This window comes from Alosa pseudoharengus, unplaced genomic scaffold, assembly GCF_046254945.1.
Source record: "Alosa pseudoharengus isolate Yale_2024_CS ecotype anadromous, Long Island Sound unplaced genomic scaffold, YU_APseudo_1.1 YU_APseudo_1.1_scf_12, whole genome shotgun sequence".
Lineage (NCBI taxonomy): Eukaryota > Metazoa > Chordata > Actinopteri > Clupeiformes > Clupeidae > Alosa > Alosa pseudoharengus.
The window spans coordinates 34,504,790-34,526,174 of record NW_027468587.1 but is presented as its reverse complement, the minus strand read 5'-3'; the positions used below and the strand labels follow the sequence as shown (position 1 = coordinate 34,526,174).

The window sequence follows — 21,385 nt, the reverse complement described above, 5'->3', positions numbered from 1 at the left end:
ATTGCTAAAATTTAGTTTACATGCTCTTTGCCTAAAGCAATATGATAAAACGATATTTACTTTATCTTTATTAATTTAGCTTAATTTGCTTTTGAACTTTCATTTGTCCAGAAGAGCAAAGGATATAGGCTACTAAAATCACATGAGATTACAACCTACCACTTAAGCACGTGAAATAAAAAATAATATTTTTTTTCTGGATCCATACCAGTCAGTCAACCATGATCAGTTTGTTAACATTACATCTCGAAATGACAATCAAAGAAACTATAGCCTAATTTACTCTTAAACATGGGGAATTCACTGTTTCAATCATTTCTCTGTATTGGCACTAGATAGCGTCAGAAGACTGTTCTATGCCACAGAGATGGTTGTATTCTATGTACAACCTATTTTAAATCCCCACGACCCAAAGAGGGGGGGGGGGGGGGCATCCATCATACTTCCACATTCTTTACTTAAAAACGATGTCCGACTATGTGTGTGTGTGCACCATTATTTATCAGTGGTTAAATTTTAGCTTCAATTTGTCATGACACCGGGGGGGGGGGACACACATATTAAACGCGTAGCCTACATCGTAGTTCATCGCACTGCTTTGTGATTGGCGTAGGTTATGGGCATTCTTTTTTGACTGGCTGTAAATGACAACGAAGATAATGTGCAACCATGTAGCTCTTTTCGGGGCGTCACCGACGTGCAACAACAAGGCGACTTCCGGTTGTTCGTTTTCACGAGATGTACTCTGAGCATCACGCATAACAAGTTCGCGTACATTAGATTAGCGTTTGGTAAAGATTCGTTTTAAAGAATGGTGACGCTTTTTAAGTGGTTGATCAAACTGTCAAATCAGCATATTTGAATTTACCGCCTCAAGAGAAGAGGTTGCACTGCGGGCTGTCTGTATGTAAGGTAGTAGACGATTATAGTCAGTTCCGAGATACAGCAAGCTAGCTAGCAACACTGTCTTCTGAAGCCTAACGTTACCGCTCAATTTATCCTAATTTCCCATATTTATAAAAGTAGTACAAGTCAAAAACTAGCGATAACGCCAAAACAACGTTTTTTTTCTTGGAGAGTTCGCAGTGTAACGCTACTTGGCTGGATTTGACATCAATTATTTCAAATGTGTATGCTAGCGAGGTAGGTCACTCAATTCAGTAGGATATCAAATGCAGATATTTTTACAGAGTTCACGTGTAGGCCGTCATAATTTAGAGAGAGTATGAGCGAAGGAGAAGTTTTCCATGAGAAGCAGAGACTGGAGTTGTGTGCCATCCACGCTCTGAACAACGTGCTTCAAGAGAGAGTATTCACCAAGGAGACGGCAGACGACATCTGCAAGCGGTGAGGTCACTTGACAGATGATTTATGTGATTAGCAGCTAGATACTGTCCAGAATGGTTTCTGCTACCAGCTGTGTTGGTTGTCTTTTTCAGAAACTGTCTAATCTTATATCTTCTTGCAACAATCACTGTACACCAGTGCACATGTAAGAAATGGGGTCTAATAAGTTGTAACAATATTCCAAGCTTGTGCTCAATATTCCAATTTTGTTTTCATTCAGCCTAGCCCCCCAATGCGTTGTAAATCCGCACCGCTCCATGCTGGGCACAGGGAACTATGATGTTAATGTCATCATGGCAGCTCTGCAGAGTCGTGGCCTGGCAGCAGTATGGTGGGACAAACGAAGGTAAGAGCTCTGAAATTACAAACACCAATGAGAAAAAACATCATTGATGGGGTTTTTGTTTTTCTAAGCACTGAACTGCATTGACAGTCCTGCACACATGGACACTGACAGAACTGCACTTACAGTCCTGCACACATGGACACAGGTGCTTGCCTCCAGAATCACACATAGAACAATAGCCTAATTCTATTCTGCGATCATCACACAGCCGGCGGCTTCTTTCAGCACCATAGCTTTTTCATAATCTCCACTGCTAATGCTGTCATTTCTCTCATCTTTCCTCAGGACTGTGCAGAGCCTGCGTTTGGACAAAGTTCAGGGCTTCATTCTCAACGTTCCCTCACGAGTGTCACTGGGAATTGTGTCCCTTCCTCTCAGGCGGAGACACTGGCTTGCTGTACGACAGGTTGGGGGGAACTACTACAACTTGGACTCCAAGTTAAAGGGTCCCACATGTATTGGAGGGGAAGCAGAACTTCGGTGAGTAACTAAAAAGCACGATGAACAGATTTGGGCAGTGCATTAAGTTGAACTGTTTGATTCTTCGGGAGTCTCACATACCTCCAGTGCTGTGTGCCACTAATGCCTTGAAATAAGCATTGGAGTTGAAGTTATAGATATAATCTTACCCATATTTGCATTATATGAATGAGGTTGACATTACCATCAATTCATCAGATAGAAGTGGACATCTTCCTCCTGTTGCACATGTCTGTACTCATGGTCAAAAATTTATTGAAGAGTAAGGACACAGGAAGGAGAAATGTCCAATGAGCATACTCCTTTTCATTCATTTTTTCATCAAAAATTCAGCACCACCGCATAAAGACATGGGGGCATCAATATGGCCCCTCTCCCTATGTTACGTTTAAAGAACAAAAGGCTCAGTACCCACCAATCATCAAAGGTTTGATTTCATTCACTCCTCTTGGCATGCTCAGTACTATTATAAATAGTTAGAGTGGAAGTGGCTGGAGGCGCCTCACACAGCATATTCTGATTGGTGAAATATTTACTGGTGGTTTCTGTGTTGTGGCACGCTGACCCTGGTGATGATTGATGATTGCATCTATTGTTTATCTAAGCTTTGGCAGTCATTGTGCGGGTCATTATGTTTGAGTTTGTCACATGGTGTCAGAGGACAATGGCTGTTTGTCAGGTCCTCCTCACTTTCTATTGCCAATCTATTACTGGCCCCAACACTCGCACTCCTCCGCTCTGGCCACTCTCCGCTCACTGTTCTCAGTCATGCCCATCCATTCCTCTGTCTAAAGGGGATGACCAACAAACCTAAAGTGGTCAGTTAATGGTTGCAGTCATTAAAGTGCTCAGAAAACCAACTGCCAGTTCCACACTGCCTAGCCAGTAATTGAAAAGAGTGACTTTTGTACATGTCAGACTCAAACAACTCAACAACATCCAACAAACACAGACTGACGGTGCACACACAGACCCAACCCTTGGTGCTGGAGTTTGTTGACATTTTGTTGGTTTATTGGAGTTTGTTGTGGCAGTGTGCAAGCACTTTCATTTCCTCTCCTTATTATTGCTGTCTCATTTCATCCTCCCCACAGCACGTTTCTCGGTGAGCAGCTCTCTCAGGACGTCACGGAGATGCTTCTGGTGGTCCAGAGGGAGGTGGAGGACGATGGGTCATGGCTGAACGCAGATGACTCGAGAAAGTGATGTCTCCAGATGGGATGCTCTTGCACTAGACAACCAACCCAGATTCGAAGAAAGCTGACTGTACGGGTGGCCCCCCTCCACATAAGCACTGCAGGTGTTTGGAGATTTGATGGATCACGGACACATACTCATAACAATGTCCTCAAGGAGGACTGTTACCATGAAGGACTGATTTATTTGAATGATTACAAGCTGAGTGGATATCACTTCAAGAGTAGCATTACCTACTCTCTCTAACTCTCTCTCTCTCTGTCTCTTTCTCTTTCACTCTCTCTCACTACAGTCTCAAATGTTCTCTCTTTCTCAGGTTGATAAGTACTTGATTCGAAGGTGTGAGAATCAATAGTTCTCCAATGTTCTTCTCTTTTAATGCATCTATGCACTGCACTGCTTCAGTAGACACGATGGAATTGGCTTGTCTTTCTCCATCTATGCACAGAAGTGTTTCACAACAGCTGACTGGCCAGCTGTCTATATATTGTTCTACGTCTGTCTTTTGTGGTGTCTGTCTGTTGAACTATGCATTCTATAGTGACCCAAGACTTCTTGAGAGATGTCTTTCAGGATTTCACCTTTTGTCAGTGAAGCTCAGAGGAAATGAAAACAACTAATAAAGTGAACTGATGTTATTTATAAGAACCTAACATATGAGTATCTATTATTTATTTATTTATGGAGTTTGCATGTGGATGTGAAGGGACAGTAGTAGTAGTGAAGTGTGCATGGCATAAGTCATTTGAATCACAACGGCGAGCCATGTTATAGTAGGTTTTATTTTTAACTTGTATTAGACTCTGTAGTGAAAAAGGATGCCATTCAAAAGGAGCATTAATACCATAGAAAGTCAATGTTGAGGAATAACATGGAGAAACATGGGGCTAGTTGGAAAGGGGTGGGGGATCAATGCAATGTCCACCATACTATATATATATATATATTTATATGCATATGTATAGATATATACACTCACAGAACATCCACAGACCCCTGACACACGCAGACAACACTATTCAGTTAAATGTCCATATTATTATTGCTGCTTACTTTGTAACCACTGCGTCATTGTCAGTGGGAGAGGCTGTATTGCTCAGTGCCAGTTGGGTAATGTAGTCTTCTACTCAGCTATCAGAGAAGATGCTCACCATAGCCCTCACACAAATGTATCATAAGGAGGAAAAGTGCATCAATAACCAAACATCATTTACAGTGAATATATGTTATAGAGTATCAGAAAGGTATACAAGGTCATATAGAGTTGCCACCTATAAAAAAAGTACAGTAAACAATAAAAAAAAGTCTCAATAACAAGTGAGGAACACTGCATAATCATACACTGAAATTGTGCCATCGTTGCTATGTGTCTGTGACTCTACATTACAACAATATAAAAAGCTCCAAAATAATGGTGATACATGTAAAAAATAGAGAACTACAGTAACGTCAATACCATTTGGGCTTTCAGCGCAACCATTCACAATGACACTAGACAGACCGGAGGGGTTTTGCAAAGGGGTTACTTTGAGTGAGGATTAACCTCTCGAGCATACTGGATGGCTTTTATCTGTAAATCGACCATTCAATCTGTTGCATTTAAGTGCTTCTTATACTCAATGGTACTGACGTTACACCTTTGACTCCACGAGTTGCATTCACATTTCTTTTTTTAATTAGTCTTTCATCTCAGTAAAGTGTCCATCCATATGAAAACTAAACATTTGCTATATATATAGATTTTTTAAAAATTCTATACATAAAAAATAATTAGCGTGAATACAGGTTCCTTGAATGGGCGGGGTTGGGGTTTGATTGACTACCCCCATAGCCGGTCAGCATGCTGGGAGAGTACTGTACTTTCACAAAGCCGTGGTGTGATTGGACAGAGGAGGCGTCAAATAGGTGAAAGATAGATCCATCAGAGAATGAGTGCATAATGAGAAAAGACAAAGAAAGAAAAAGAAAAGATGTCAATATATCAATTATCAGCCACCTAAAAAGTAGGAAACCCTCCAGTAACGTGTGCACTACTTTCTGGGCTCAATTCATAGAAGTGATGAGGTAAAACAAAAGTTTAGAGTCAAATTGAAGATAAATTAACCCCCACTTATGCCTACATGCAAGCCAGAGATATTCATGTTGAGTGATTCACGCCAAACAACACCAAAAACGACAGTTAAAGTGCAAACACATGAGAATGTCACAGATCACAGATGAGATCACAAAGACAGAGGAACTCACAGAGGGGGGTGGGGACTGCCTGTCAATCAAGGGCAGGCTCTCATAGCCAGGGTTGCCATTGGAGGAAGCGTTTGGAGTCCTGTGTAGAGACAGAGAGAAAGGGACAGAGAGGACAGAGGGAGGAGAGGAGAGGAGGAGCCAGAGCAGGACAGGAAGAGGACGGACAAGAAAAAAAAAACGTGCGACAACCGCATCCAGGGACGCAGAGAGGACAGGACCAGAGGTAGGGCCAAGGATGGGCAGAGAGAGAAGGAGAGGAAGATAGTTAGAGAGGTACTCATTCATCTCCATAGCAGTACCATGAGCTGTTGGAATTACTGCAAAGGAAAGGTGACTGCAGAGGGAATGGGAGGTGGGGTGGTTCTCGTGTTTAGGGAAATGGGGGTGGACTGGTCTGTTTTGTGTGTGGTGGTTCCTATATCCCCAAGCTCTCCCCGCGTCACTAAGGGTGGACTGTGCCGTGAAAAAAGCAGGAGGGAGCAGTGCACAGCAACACAGATGGGACTCGCTAAGAAACCTGCACTTAAACGTCCAAAGAGCAATCTGCTACGGACTGATAAGGTCTTCAGCGCACACACATCAAAGTGAAAGAAATAGAGCAAAAAGAAAGAGCAAGAAAGAACAAAGGAACAAAAAAGGAGAAAAAGGAGAGTGCTGATAGCTGATCAAATGAAAGTTGGACACCATGGCTTGAATGGTGGATGAGGGGATGACAGAGCAGAGGGCGTTTACCTACATACTGTGACATTTTGCTTCGTCTCTTCTCATATTCTTTCTGAGTGAGCGATCTACGTCTGTCTTGGAATGAAGGACAGACTGATAGACAGACACACAGACAGACAGACTTCTCGGGTTGTGTCTGTTATATTCTTCCTAAAGTGCAGTCGCCATAGACCTGTCTGTTTGTCTGTCTGTGTGTGTGTTACACATGGATTAATCTGTGTGTTTACATTAGGCTAACTACATGTTGTGTCTCACTATAAATTATCTTCCCATGCTTGGGTGGGTGTGTGGGGAGGGTAAGACCTAGATGAATGCTATTGTGGGGCTTACTGCACCTACCTACAGTATGTGTAAATGCTTGTGCATTCATGCAAGTAGCACTACAGGGGTTGACAAATATGAGCCAGTTGGTGGCGCTGTGTATGTGTGGGTAATTTACTTGTCAGTTCTTTGATTGCACCTCTGTGGTGTCAAATGATTGTCAGCACACTGCATTAGTGAGGTTTATTTAGAGGTGGCTGAACTGGGCCACAGAGACCACAGTCAGGCTGTCAGTGTACGTGGCTGTCAAGCACAGCGTCCAGGCTCAGTTTTGGGTGGGGTCACTCTGTCTGTCTGTCTGTGTGTCTGTGTGTGTGTTACTCACGGGAGGGGTGGCGCGCTAGAAAAGGGGGGTGTCCAGCCGGCCCCCTGGTAACTATAGAAGGGGGGCAAGGCCCCTCGCTGGGAGCCCATGGCCGTCTGTCTACGTGCCTGATGAGAAGTGAAGGGGTCCTCGCTCTCACTGTCAGAGTCTTCGTAGTCTTCTGAGTCACTGCATCGTTGAAGGAAAGATCAATTTAGAATTGAAAATGAAAAAGGCAATCAAGAAAACAAACAGGCAGATATGCAACAAGCCAAGAGGCCGAGCTGTGAAATGTAATTTTTATCCAGAAATAGCTTTAAGCATGAATGTAGATAGGAGACACTGCTTTGCCCTGTTAATGAAATGAGCTGATATTGTCAGATTAAATAATCCGCTCTTTAATCCCTTTAATCTTTCCTCCTCTTTCAAATGATTCTCTGAAGTACATTTGTAATCTACGCATTTGAGATGTGCATGTGTCTGATGGCAGCTGAAACAGGCTGGAAAGCTCCATGGAGAGCAAAGCCAGTGAGTTTTAGCCCTTTGCTCTTTTCTCATATAAATGAAAGGGAACTATGCATATTTTATATGTTAAACAATTAAACAATTAAATAATAAGTCAGCTGCAGTGTGTTTCCGTAGTTGTCCTGCCATGTCTTTCTACAGCAGGCTTGTGCAAAATTCCAGGATTGAATTGAAACTGGCTCTTAAATTCCAATTCAATTCTTGAATTTCACTTGCAATTCAATTGAGGTAGCAAACAGGAAGCAGAATTGCAATTCGAATTGTGCACAACCCTGTTCTACAGTTGTCCATAGTTGTTCCATCAGATGCACTTTTGTTTACAGACTGCCAAGTAGGCTCGTCCCGCTAGAGTGCCACTCAAGACACAATTCCCTCTCTAACCTGCTTTGACAGGCAGATGAACAAACACAACTTGCCAGTCATAATTAGACTGGGGCTACCGTCCCTAAGCAGTTTTGATGCCATGAGGAAGGATCATAAACACAAACAACAACAACATCAACAACAACAACAACAACAACAACAAGCTCAGCCACTGTGAAAGCCTCACCTGGCGAAGCTTCTCCAGGCCCCCGGGAGTGAGCACAGGATGGCAGTGAAGGCCAGGGCGGAGAGGAAGGAGTAGAGGGACAGATAGAGCAGGCCCTCCATCCCATCATAGCACAGACCCTTCAGAGAATCAATGTAGTCCTGGGAGAGGGGAGACAGCAGAGAGCAATGACTGGAATGAATGAATAGCTAAAGGTAGTGTGAGCAAGATTGTTGTTTTTATTAATATTCTGGCATTATTAGGGCATTAATATAAAAGCTGTGTTCCATGTACCTTGTTGAGCCCCCGACAATTGAGTAATGCCACGAGCTGATGGAAGTTCCCCTCCGTTGAGTTCAGGATCTGCTGTACATCCCTGAGTGATCTCTACAAATACAGGAGATCCACATTCAGCAGCCATTTTGGCCTGAGCGGCCACGGACTCATGTAGTCTCGTGACTATTTGTTTTGCTGGTGGCCACTTTGTGTCAGAGCACTGCAGATTGCCCCAGTTCTACAGTCACGTACCTCTGCTTTTGGAAACCGGGGGAGGGCGTCTCTCTCCAGATTGGAGAGATGGGAGTGGATACTGGACAGCGCCCTCTGTGACTGAGTCAGCAGCTGAATCCAATTCAACACAAACAGCATCATGTCCCACAGACAATCACAATACAGAACACACATCCCAAATACAAAATGGTGTCTTTGCGTGACATAAACGGGAACAAAAAACTTCATAACGCATTACTTGTACTCACTGAAACTTATCTTAAAGGAAGTCTCTAGTATTTTACTGCTAAAGTTATCAGTCCTTACTACTGATCATTAAGTGTAGAAGTAAATATTATTGTTTTACTGCACCATAAAGGTCACCACCACCACCTCCATAATCTGCCAGTGAGACATTAGAGTGTGTCTGTTGAGCTGCTATACTACCTGCTGGAAAGGGCTGTTCATCCTCCTACTGCATGTGAGGTAATAATCCAATATATCTAAAAACAGGTAGGGACCAGTCATCAGAAATAACATCTGTGTTCCGTACATTACATGTATAGTTTGCAACAGTGCACATACACATATGCAAAAGTGAATTCACAACCTGTGCTTGTTCCCGTGTTGAAGTTAGTGGAGTTCAGGACAAATGTGTTTGGGTCCGTGCAGAAATCACTCAGAGCCTGGGAGAGATAGAGAGAAAAAGATTGATACAGAAATAGAGAGAGGGAGAGGTGAGATGAGTGGAGAGAGAGAGGAGGGGAGGGAGAGAAGCACACGAAAAAAGAGAGAGTCAGCAGTGCCACACTGACCAAGTGACACACTTACCTCCCCACATTCCCCTGCCTCCCCTGATCACAGTCTGCTATCGATTTACTGAGTGTCACATAGCTCTCGCTCTCTCTTTCTTTCTTCCCCCCTCTCTTTTCCCCTCTTTTCTATTGATTTTCCACTTTCTCTCTCATTCCATCTCTCTCACTTTCCACCCCACCCTCCCTCTCGCACTTGTGTTTTCTTCATGCGTCTATTCTGATCTCTGCCTGTCTGTCTATCTCCCTCTAGCTCTGACTGACTAGCTCCCTGAGGTATCTGGGTAAATGTAATTAATCAGTCTTAATAAGTCTTATAAAGGGAGTGCGTCGGCCCCTAGATAATGCAACAAGAGGGAATGGGGGGATGAAAGCGAAAGAGGAAAGAGGAAGCTGAAGAAAGGAGGCAAGCACATAAGAGGCCCTCTGATTGCGGGGTGAATGTTCTTGTTGACTAGCTGCAAACAGAGGGGCTCTGTGTTGTTGGCCACCCCATGCTTTCTCCCCCTGGTTCCCTCTGACACCAGCCTGGCCTCTTCCTCCCTCTCCCTCTTCCTCTCCCTCTCCCCCTGTTGGGAGCACTTGCTCTGGGGAGTGGTGGCACTTCCCAGCCTCTCAGCTCCACACTGAGTGATGTATGGTCGCCTCCTCCTCCTCATCGTCCAAATTTTCTGTCTGATACAAATGTTCTCAAGATTCTGTCTTCGTCTCCCTCTCTCTCTCTTCTCTCCCTGTTTCCCTCTGTCTCTCTCTGTCTCTTCTCTGTCTCTCTCTGTCTCTCTCTCTCTTCTCTGTCTCTCTCTCTTCTCTGTCTCTCTCTGTATCTCTCTCTCTTCTCTGTCTCTCTATCTCTCTCTCTCTTCTCTGTCTCTCTCTCTCTCTTCTCTCTCTCTCTCCTTCCTTTCAAAACCTCTTACATTCATCTTCTCTCAATCCTTCTGTCACTTTCAATACACACACACACACACACACACACACAGACACACGCACACACACACACAGACACACACAGACACACACACACACACAGACACACACACACACACACACAGACACACACACACACACACACACACACACACACACACACACACATACACACACACAACTCACACACACACTCCAGAAACATACACACAGAGGCAGGCACACACTCATTCAATCTTTAATCTCTGCCCCATTTTCCTTCCTTTTTGGGACTCTGCCATGACTGCAGTGTTCACTGGGAGGACAAGTCTTTCACAGTTTAACACAAAGCCAGTAACACAAACTCACACATACACACTCACACAGAGAGTGAGAGAAAGAGAGCATGAAAGAAAGAAAGAATTAAGAAGGTGGAGGGAAAGAAGAACAAAGAAAGCGGGTGAGAAAATAGAAAGAGGGACAAAGAGATGAGAGCAAGAAAGAGAGAGAGAGAGAGAGAAATGCACACACATACACACACACACACACACACACACACACACACACATACACACACACACACACATTTATGCCTTGAGCATTTCTGCAGCAAGAACAGGCCTTTCACAGCTACATAAAAAAGACAGACAGACAGACAGACACACACACACACACACACACACACACATACACAGTCACACACATACACACACACATATTCTGGCTGCAGTGTGAGCAGGTTTTTTTATATGGCCAAAATCGGCACAGCCATCTCCACACTAACACACACAGACCACAGACAACACAAAGTGGCTATTCGGCTGTGTGCAGCCTCTCCCCATGCACCCCACTGCTCTGATTTCTGTTGGGCCATTCTCTGTGGGCAGCCACTGAGAGGCCCTGGCCACTCACCACTACGGTGGCCGTCTCCAGCCCGAGCGAACCCCAGCTCAGGAAGAGAGCCAACCAGGCCAAGACCGTCATCCTGCAAGCACAGCACGCAGGGGCATCCATTACCGTCTGTGTGCGCGTGCGTGCATATCTGTGTGTGTGTGTGTGTGTGTGTGTGTGTGTGTGTGATTGTGTGTGTGTGTGTGTGTGTGTGTGTGTGTGTGTTTTTACAGATTACCACAGACACATGACTGCACAGATGCATAGCCAACATAAACATCCCAACTCTTTATAGCTCTCTAGGCAGCCAGCAGTAAACAGCTCGGCTGACAAAAGCTTTCATTTTCCATTCTTCTGATATGAAGCGAGAGGAGATGCATTTGCCTTCAGCTGAGTGCTTCTATACATATTCTGAAAGCAACATTATTCTATTTATTACATAGCATAAACCTCTACAGATCCACTGTTATTCTGAAAGCAACATTCTGTTTACTACAGAGCATAAACCTCTATATATAAACACTTATTCGGAAAGCTATACCATTCTCCTAATTACATAGCATATCTCATAAGCATACCTCTTCATATACTTCATATTCATATACATTCTGAAAGCAATGTCACTCTTTTTATAATAAAGCCTATTACACTATTACACTCATACACTATCCTTTTGGTATATCTTCTGTGTGAATGACTGAGTCTGTGTCATCATCGAGTTTACTTACAATATAAGGAGCCACCGGGCCTGTTTAGCCAAACCCAGCAGGATGAAAAGACACACAACCAAATCCAGCAGGAGGAGTAAGACATACGAGAGCCACCTGAAAATAAAGAGAGCAGTGCAAGTCAGTCACAAACCGCATACCCAGTAATTCACTACAGTTTTTCTCAGTCGCTTTGGTGCTTTTTTCACATCACTATTACAGTTTTTCTCAGTCGCTTGGGTGCTTTTTTCAGATCAGAATGAAAATTCTCATAACTATTAGTTCAACCTCCACAACATTTAGTCATTTGTGCACATCATAGTAGCAATTTCTCCTTCCTCTGAACAAATTGCAAATACTTTTGGACATGTATCAGTTGCTTTCATACAATTATCTGCTGTTTTTTAACATTATCATTTGCTTATTTCATGTCAGTCAAAATGAACTATACTTATGAATGCTGAATAGTCGTTCCCAAAAAAACTAATAGTCTTCATTTCATTGCTTGAGTCATTACATACAAAATTGTTGAACTAGTTATCAAATTCTGTCACAATGCTGTAGAATTGCAAAGAGCATACAGTAAAAATGTACGTATTCAGTGTCTTGTACTCACTTACTCACCTAACTACAGCAATGTGTAACTTTACTGTAGTTTTCAAATGGCTGTACAAGTACTGTATAGTGCTGTCTTGAGCATGTTCAGGTAGTGTCACCGAGTTCTGACCTTTTTTTGCATTGGAAAACACTGAGAGAACTGTCATAATGAAAACATGACAAAGCCATTTGACTATCTTGTTCATAAACGATGGTGTCAAGACTTCTCATTTTGATGATTGACATGAATACCTGCTTTTGAGGAATGGACTATCCATTTTGAGCAAGTGACGTGCTTTTGCAGGTCATCCACTAGGTTTTGCAGTTTGCACTAATTGTTTTGAGAATTGCACTAACTGCTGTGCAAATGTTAATAGTGATGTGAGAAAAGCACCAAAGCGACTGAGAAAAACTGTAACATTTGCACAGCAGTTAGTGCATTTCTCAAAACAATTAGTGCAAACTGCAAAACCTAGTGGATAACCTGCAAAAGCACGTCACTTGCTCAAAATGGACAGTCCATTCCTCAAAAGCAAGTATTCATGTCAATGAAACTGTCAGTGTCATCAAAATGAAAAGTCTTGACACCATCGTTTATGAACAAGATATTCAAATGGCTTTGTCATGTTTTCATTATGACAGTTTATTCTCTCAGTGTTTTCCAATGCAAAAAAAGGTCAGAACTCGGTGACACTACCTGAACATGCTCAAGACAGCACTATACACTTGTACAGCCATTTAAAAACTACAGTAAAGTTACACATTGCTGTAGTTAAGAGAGTAAGTGAGTACAAGACACTGAATACGTATGTTTCACATTTTTACTGTATATGCTCTTTGCAATTTCAGTTTCACATTTTTACTGTATATGCTCTTTGCAATTTCAGTTTCACATTTTTACTGTATATGCTCTTTGCAATTTCAGTTTCACATTTTTACAGTATATGCTCTTTGCAATTCTACAGCATTGTGACAGAATTTGATAACTAGTTCACCAATTTTGTATGAAATGACTCAAGCAATGAAATGAAGACTATTAGTTTTATTGGGAACGACTATTCAGCATCCATAAGTATAGTTCATTTTGACTGACATGACATGAGCAAATGATAATGTTATAAAACAGCAGAGAATTGTATGAAAGCAACTGATATATGTCCAAAAGTATTTGCAATTTGTTCAGAGGAAGGAGAAATTGCTACTATGATGTGCACAAATGACTAAATGTTGTGGAGGTTGAACTAATAGAGAAAAGCACCAAAGCGACTGAGAAAAACTGTAATATGACAATAAATCACTTAAATGTGTCTGTTTAATACATTACAGACACATGAAATCAGCTGTTTACACCAAACTGTAAAATACTGTGGGTGCCATAGCTTGAAGATTTATTGCTAGAGCCATTGAAACTAGATTTTCTCTGCTTGTTCTTATATCATACAGTAAACAGTGTCTTGGGCGTTGTTAGTGTGCACAGGTCTGGACAGGTCTCACCTGTAGTCTTCATTCACCATGAGGGTGTTGGCAGCCCAGCCAGGTGAGAATGGCCCAGGGGGGGCAGAGGCAGGCGTGAGGGTGGGGGCGATGGAGGGGGGCGCTGGGGTCAGCATCCCGATGATGGTGTCACTGCCGTTCCCCGTGGCCCCGTCTGTGAGCACGAGCCCACGGCCCAGGGTCAGGGAGGACAGGAGGGACACCACCCGCTCGGAGAGGCGGCGGCAGGAGCGCGTGGACACTAGCGCCGGCTTGTTGCCTGTGAAAAGGTCCTCCATGGAGGTCAGGGGCCCGGAGATGGACTGTTGCAGCCCGGAGACGGTGTCAGACACCTGGAGAGAGTAGTGGGAATAGTGGAGGAGGAAATAGTGTGAGAAGGTGAGAGAGAAAGAAAGAGAGAGAAAGAGAGAGAGAGAGAGAGAATGCATTTAATATTAAAAAAGGATGTGTAAAAAAAGAGAATTTCATGGACGTTGAAAAAACAACGTAAAAGTTCCAAAAATGAAGGTCATCAAGCAGCATACATTGAAGTAAAAAAGGGACAGAAATCATACAAGAGGAGTGAAAAGAGAGGGATAGAATAACAGAAACAGAGCGAGAGGGGAAGGTCACATATCAGAGTGGGCCATCAGGGATTCACTGATGCATGACTGAACAGCCTGATCGATATGAGAATATTACTCTCTGTGGCACAAGTACATGTGCATACACTTTCTCTCTCTCACACACACACACACACACACATACACATAGAGGCAGCTGCTGGGTGTTAACATTCAGCATCTCTTTGAAGCAGTGCTCTTGCAGTAGACCCTCACCAGCAGATCGATGGAAGCCAGCGTGTAATTGGCTGTGAGCAGAGACGAGGTCAACTGATACATCCCATCGTTGGCCTCGCTGTTGCCATAGAAACCAACGCCTATGGCAACACTGTAAAAGGGGAGAAGCATGAGAAGAGAATGAGAAAGAGGGAAAGGGAGAGATAGAGAGAGGAGGGGGAGTGAGAAAGTGAGAGAGTGTGAGAAGAGAGAGAGGACAGAGAGAAGAGAATAAATGAAAAGGACAAGGGGGTGGTAATGTTTAATTCAGTTTCTATGCACATATTAAAATAGATTCAAAGCAGCCAGTGATAGGATGCAACAGGAATATAACAACATTTTGAAGATGACATCAACTGTAACAGAACTATTCTACTTTTTGTCTTTTGAGTATTGTGAAAATTCAAAAGGAAGCAGAACCTTATTTACACATATCTCTCATATTCAAATATTCAGATTAGAGTTTGAGCCAGATGTTAGCCAAATCCCCTCGCCCCTGGTAGGGAATGGTACGGCCCAATCTCTCACAAAGTATGTGACCCAGATTAAAGAGCAGAGAGAGGAAAGGAGGGGTGTGTTTGTTTGCCATGGTTATTCCATTGTATTACACACAGCCACCATGTGCATCACCATGTCTTTTTTGCTCATATAAGACATAAGTCATTGCTTTCCCCTTTTCAGAGGCCATCACATGTAAAAAAAATCAGTGTGTGTGTGTGTGTGTGTGTGTGTGTGTGTGTGTGTGAGTGAGTGTGTGAATCAGAGGAGATGTCACAGGCGTGACATTGCTGGGGCCTTCAGGGCAATGTAAGCACACAGCCATCAGAAAGGTGGCATATGATGACATCATGGAAGCAGAAATCAAATCCCCCACCCCCTCCCTCTACGGCGCTGACACAAATAAATGGCATCCTGGCGTATCAGGAGGATGGCGACCCGGCCCCGGTCTGCGCCAGCCGTGGATTAGGCGACTTAAGGGCCATGACAAAACCTTCTGGTTTCTGGACGTGGAGCACTGTTTACATGTCGCCCGTTGCTGCCGTGTGACAGAGTTGTCTCGACGTGGCTGCGCTGAAGTCTTTTGTTGAATGTGCTTAATTGTTTCGCTCAATAATTCATTTCGCAGGAGATGATGAATAATGCATCTTACTACAGCAGAGACCGTCATGTGAGAATCTGCATTGCTCTTTTGGGGGCACAATTAAGTCTTTGATGAAGTTCACCACTAAAGCCATTATGTAAGCCATGCGTGTGAGAGGCAGGAGACACTGCAGAATTCAAGGCAAAACAAAAGGATGAGAGAAGAGTGGGCTTCCCACAGCGGGCTAGTCCCGTGACTCTGGGGAGCTGACATTTTGTGGAAAAGGAAGTAATGGTGACATGTCTGAGCATTCACCACAAAAGCCTCACATCATTACTCATCATAAAAATGACAGATTAGGTCAGACAATGAATGAAGACATGGTGTGAAACGTTACACCAAACAGCTGTTGAACAAAGGTCTCCTATTACCTAAGGGAAAGATGGCGGCTGCGGGTGAATAAGGTTCATAGCTGTACGCTTCAACTGCCTGCCAGGGCCCATAACAATGCACAGCATCGTAGTGTCAGAGGTGCTTACCAACGTCCCACTCCACTGCTTTCAGAAGAAGTAATCAGGTCACACTTGCATTTATACCATGGTTGATTCAGCAGATTTCTTAACGGCCCAATGGGTAACATGCAAACAACTTTGCTTCTGTTACAAGTTGACCAAGCCTACACTGCTGATACAAACTGCAGAGCATTGCCCATTTAAAGAGCAATGTCTATAATAATCGGGCGGTGGTAGCGTAGCCGCTAAGTAGCTGGGCTAGCATGCAGTAGTCTGTAAAGTTGTGAGTTCAATACTCAGCTTCCACCATTGTGCCCTTGAGCGAGGCACTTAACCCCAAGAGCTCCAAACCCCAAAAGGCCTTGTAATATTATTGACATGTGCAAGTCACTTTGGATAAAAGCTAAATGAATAAATGTAATGTAAATGTAAGTATCTCTTTCTATTGTAAAGCATATCTACACTAAATAAGAGAGGTCCAGCTTTCTAGAGATTTGAAATCCATCAAGGGATGACACATTATTGGTCTAATGCAACGTCTTAATGGTGTGTGATGTAATATTGGTCATTATTACCAGCAAAGGGTGACCGCTGCCACAGAAACCCATGTGACACAACAGATGCCCCTTCCCTTTCTCCCACTGTATCCGTGACCACCACTAGCATCATCATCTTCCTCCTCTTCATCGGAGGCATTGCCCGAGTCACCACGGTGACAGCAACAGTAGTGAATGAGGAAGGAGAGGACGACGAGGAGCGAGAGTATGAGCGCGATGGCAGAGAAGCTGGAGAGGACAAGCAGCGTCTACAAGACAAAGCGAGGGCAGGGAGGGAGGAGTGGGGAATTAGAGAGGAGAGAAAGAGAGAGAGAGAGAGAGAGAGAGACAGAGAGAGAGGAGAGAGAGAGTGAGAGAGAAAGAATCAATCATTTTCACAAAGACAACTGTGTAAAATATTGAATGACACTGGACATCTGGAGGAATGAGATATGATCCTCGATATTTCATCACAGACTGGAGCACTACTGGGGGAAGCAGCAGGATCAGTTAGAGGCTGACATCACACTCAGTTGTATAGCCGATATGCAACTGAGGGATTTTTTCCTGCCTCTGTGTTGGCAGGTAACTGATGATGGCTTGGAACATTCCATGCAGCCAGTATGTGGGGGCTGACATGCAATTAAAATGCCCACTTTAAACTTGGCACTGTCAATCATGCTCAATGATTATACACCAAGGATGCGCCCATACAGTCCATATCTGCAATATTATCCCTGCCATCTGTCACATTACCCCTGCCCATCTCTCGCTCGCTCACTCTCCTCTCTACCTTATCCCTCTGCAGCTTTTTTCTTCTCCCCTCCTCCTCCTCTATCCCCTTTTTCCCCACATTCCCTCTCGCCTGCAGTCTCCTCACCACAGTCATCCCCTGCCCTGCCTGCCTCCCTCCCGCTCCACTCTCTCTCTCTATCCACGCCACTGGATCTCTATTAATAATCTCTGACCTACTTAAATACATTCACTGCCACTCTCTCTCTACCTCTTTCTTTCTCTCTCTACCTCTTTCTCTTACTCTCTCCCTCTCTCTGTCTCTCTCGCTCCCCCTCTCTCTGCTCTTTCTTGCTTCCTCTTTGCTCTCTACTTCTCTGCTCTTCCGTTCTTGTAGTCACTTGCACTCTCCCTCTCTCTCTTTCGCTCTCTCTCCCTCTCTCTCTTTTCGCTCACTCCCTTTCAAGCTCCCCTCTCCTCGGCGAGTGGACATGCTCCTCTGTTTTCTCCTCTGGAGCTGCACTCTGTAGATAATGTACTGTGGGAATCTCATCCTCCTCCGCAGCAGGGGAGCGCTCAGCGCGAGCAGGGCTCTGCAGAAGGGGGGTCTTAAAGATGCTCTGCCTCGTTTCTGCGGCGAAGACATTGCATGGTAATTACAGCCATGACTGCGTTCTGCCCCGAAGTCAGCGCGAATGTGGCGGCTGTGCATTTGATGCCTCCGCAGTTCAAAGCGTGCCGCATCCAACAAGGCGAGATATGAAACGTGAAATTCAATTGAAACTGTTGTGTTTTCAGTCCTTCGGCTGTAACGCTGACAGATCCCTCATGAGAGTTTGCAACATTAGTGTAACATGCACAGAGGAGGCATGCATTTTCACATGTCCAACAGATGAGGAATAGAAACAATAACTGAAGAAAGCTACATATAACCCATCCTCAATCTATAATGACAAAATCATGATAGAGAAATGATTGTATGACCAGAGAAGTGCAATGGCTTTTACATTTTGGCTGAGGTTTGTAAATTGAGGGGAAACCATAACCATCATATCCATTTAGCCACTATATTGATAGACTAAGATATGAGGCACTTTGTCTGAGAGAGTACGTGTGTGTGTGTGTGTGTGTGTGTGTGTGTGTGTGTGTGTGTGTGTGTGTGTGTCAGTCAGTCCCAAAGTGAACTTCCTATTAAGCATTAAGGTTTGAGGTTGCTGGAACTTTCTTAATGCATTTCCCTCAATATTACTGCATAGAGAAATGCTGAGGGAGGAAAGCGGAGGGGGAAAGACACTTACCTGCTGGTACTCCCAACTGTCTGGTGTGAACGCATTATCCCGCATCTGCATTGTGAGGTCCAGACGAGGAAGGGCATGACACAGCCGGACCCATATTGATGGGGTGTAGCTGGGGACGGTTGCCATGATGGCTTAAATCCCTGGTGACCAGCCTAAATCTAAACATATGGTGGAGAGATTGAATGGAGGAGACAAAAGGGAAGAGAGAGATTTGGTATTCCAAATATTTCAACATTCATGTTCATGATTCATGATCACAAATCCAGACAATTATGTGAATTACATCAGAGAATAACATTAATTGAAACAAAAAAAATCCCTTTTCACCGAGGAAAACAATGATTCCATGGAGGCAGACAGACAGAGAGAATGAGAGAGCGACAGAGAATGAAAAGTAGGTTAATACGGGCATGGGATGGTCGCTTGATAAAACTGAGATTTTCATTACAATGACGGGAGGAGGCAGGCTGGTTGAGATGAGGGTGATGGTGCAGATTAAGAGATCAGGATGGGACTGTTTAAGACCACAGGCCTCAAGACAACTGCAGAAACTGGCCAGACCATTCATCAAACCAGGAATGTCCAGATCTATAGCCCAGGGTGACCACTTACTGTTAATGGATGGTCTGAACTGCAAACAGACTCCTCTTCACTCTTGCATATCTATCAGACCTGAACAGTTAAACTGCTACACCCAATCATGGTGTGTAACAGTAACACAATCGAAGATGCATGCATTTCCCAAAATCACTGGCCGTATATGGCCTTTCCAATCAAAAGAATTATGTTCACTCTGAGAACAAAAGCATGGTTCCATAAAAACTGTGTGTGGGGAGGGGGGGGGGGGTATGGTTCAATTCCCGGCTTCCACCGTTGTGCCCTTGAGCAAGGCACTTAACCCCCAGTTGCTCCGGGGACAATGTAATCCCTTGTAATATAGCTGACATATGTAAGTCACTTTGGTCAAGAAGTGTCTGCTAAATGTAATGTAATGTAATATGTGTGTGTGTGTCAATATGGGAGCCCTTTCATGTGAAGCAATAACAACAAGGTGGTAAGGTCAGAGTTCACACAGAGACCTGAACACTGATATCACCGGACAATGTGGAACATTTTACCAAACACAAAAAGTTTTCCAAGCAGACTTGCCAGCTCCACATGGGCTAATGTATGGACCTGGGCCTACACCCACCCAGGGAGGACAGAGGACGCTGTTACAGTGTTAGAATCTAAACTGGACACACCCAAAAGTCTACTCTGAATCAAACAGCTCCTCTAAAGTAATCGCCTGCAACCTTTCAATCGATGCAATGATACGTGTTCAGCAATAATTGACACACTGAACACACTGATTGATCTAGTCTGTATATAATTGCTCAATTCTCAAATGATCTATTACTTCTGGATTGTATGACATTGTAAAGTACAGGCAAGGGCAAGCGTTGTCATAAAGGCAAAACCAACACACTACCATCCAATTACATTTAATGAAACATTAAAACAGCAATTAGGCAACATTAAAGGGACTAAGTGACTCATTCCTAGGCTACTCAACCCCTTGTGGAGGCGGGACCCTCAAAGCTGTTAAGCAGTCAGAGGAGATGGTAAAGCTGGCCTTGATGTGATGTCTCCTGGCAGCTCATTATTTGGATGGCCATCATTGCATAACATGAGAGGCAAACAATTGTGAGTTGGGGGGTCTCACGTGATGGACGTGATGTGTAAACTATTTTTTGTCACAGATAGCTTACAGGGTTACAAATGTTTTGAATAACTTCCAATTTTGAGCAGTTGTGGCCCTGCTGCATGAATTAATGTAATATTAAAACACTGGGAAGGCAACATCAATAACAAGCCAATGTCTACCATAATATAGGACATTGATGAGGAAAATCCTAAAAAATGGGACACAATTCCAAATGTCACAGTTATTTCATCTTCATTAAGATTTAACCATCGTTTTCTCACACTACATGACAAATTAGGCTACTTTAATTTCTTTCAGCCATTGTAGGAGACATCTCAATGATTCAAAGACTGCATTCTGAGAAACGTGAGCTATTTGCATATTGACGCCCGGATTATCATGCATGTTCGTTCCTTTCTATGCTGACAAGAAGATAAAATACCATTATTTTTAATATTTTAACGAGCCAAGACAGGTTGAAATTTCACTGAATCCGGGGGTGAGTTTAGGAGCAAAGTGCAATGAGTTACTCGAGGGATAATTTTAGAGCTAATAAAGATTATAAAGATCTGGATAAGCATGGTCCATTACGCGCCGACAAAATGATTTTGCCATTCAAACAGCAATTCCAGTGTCATCAAATAGACTAGCCTACATCCCATAACCAATACCATAGCCATGCACTTGCAAAGGGAGGGCACTGTAGGCTACATCTGTGAATAGGCTAAAATAAACGTCTGCATAGCTTACACCATGGCCAAAACTACATTTCAAACAAAAAATTGCATTGCATTCTTCACTGTTTTGAA

General features: G+C 43.6%; 2 protein-coding genes across 2 annotated transcripts; one reads left to right on the top strand and one right to left on the bottom strand.

Annotated features, from left to right (window-relative positions):
* The first annotated feature begins 713 nt into the window (after positions 1-713).
* On the top strand, positions 714-4,023 carry josd2 (Josephin domain containing 2). The gene is made up of 4 exons (XM_076281028.1): positions 714-1,347; positions 1,568-1,693; positions 1,979-2,173; positions 3,268-4,023. The coding sequence occupies exons 1-4, from the start codon at positions 1,226-1,228 to the stop codon at positions 3,377-3,379; spliced, it is 555 nt and encodes a 184-aa protein (XP_076137143.1). The 5' UTR covers positions 714-1,225; the 3' UTR covers positions 3,380-4,023.
* Positions 4,024-4,420: 397 nt separating this feature from the next.
* On the bottom strand, positions 4,421-19,015 carry ttyh1 (tweety family member 1). The gene is made up of 14 exons (XM_076279547.1): positions 18,890-19,015; positions 16,899-17,128; positions 14,731-14,842; positions 13,913-14,244; positions 11,843-11,938; positions 11,136-11,208; positions 9,116-9,191; positions 8,953-9,008; positions 8,545-8,637; positions 8,311-8,403; positions 8,038-8,177; positions 6,984-7,151; positions 5,615-5,693; positions 4,421-5,224 (listed from the first exon to the last, which is right to left on the bottom strand). The coding sequence occupies exons 1-14, from the start codon at positions 19,013-19,015 to the stop codon at positions 5,141-5,143; spliced, it is 1,758 nt and encodes a 585-aa protein (XP_076135662.1). The 3' UTR covers positions 4,421-5,140.
* Positions 19,016-21,385: the final 2,370 nt, after the last annotated feature.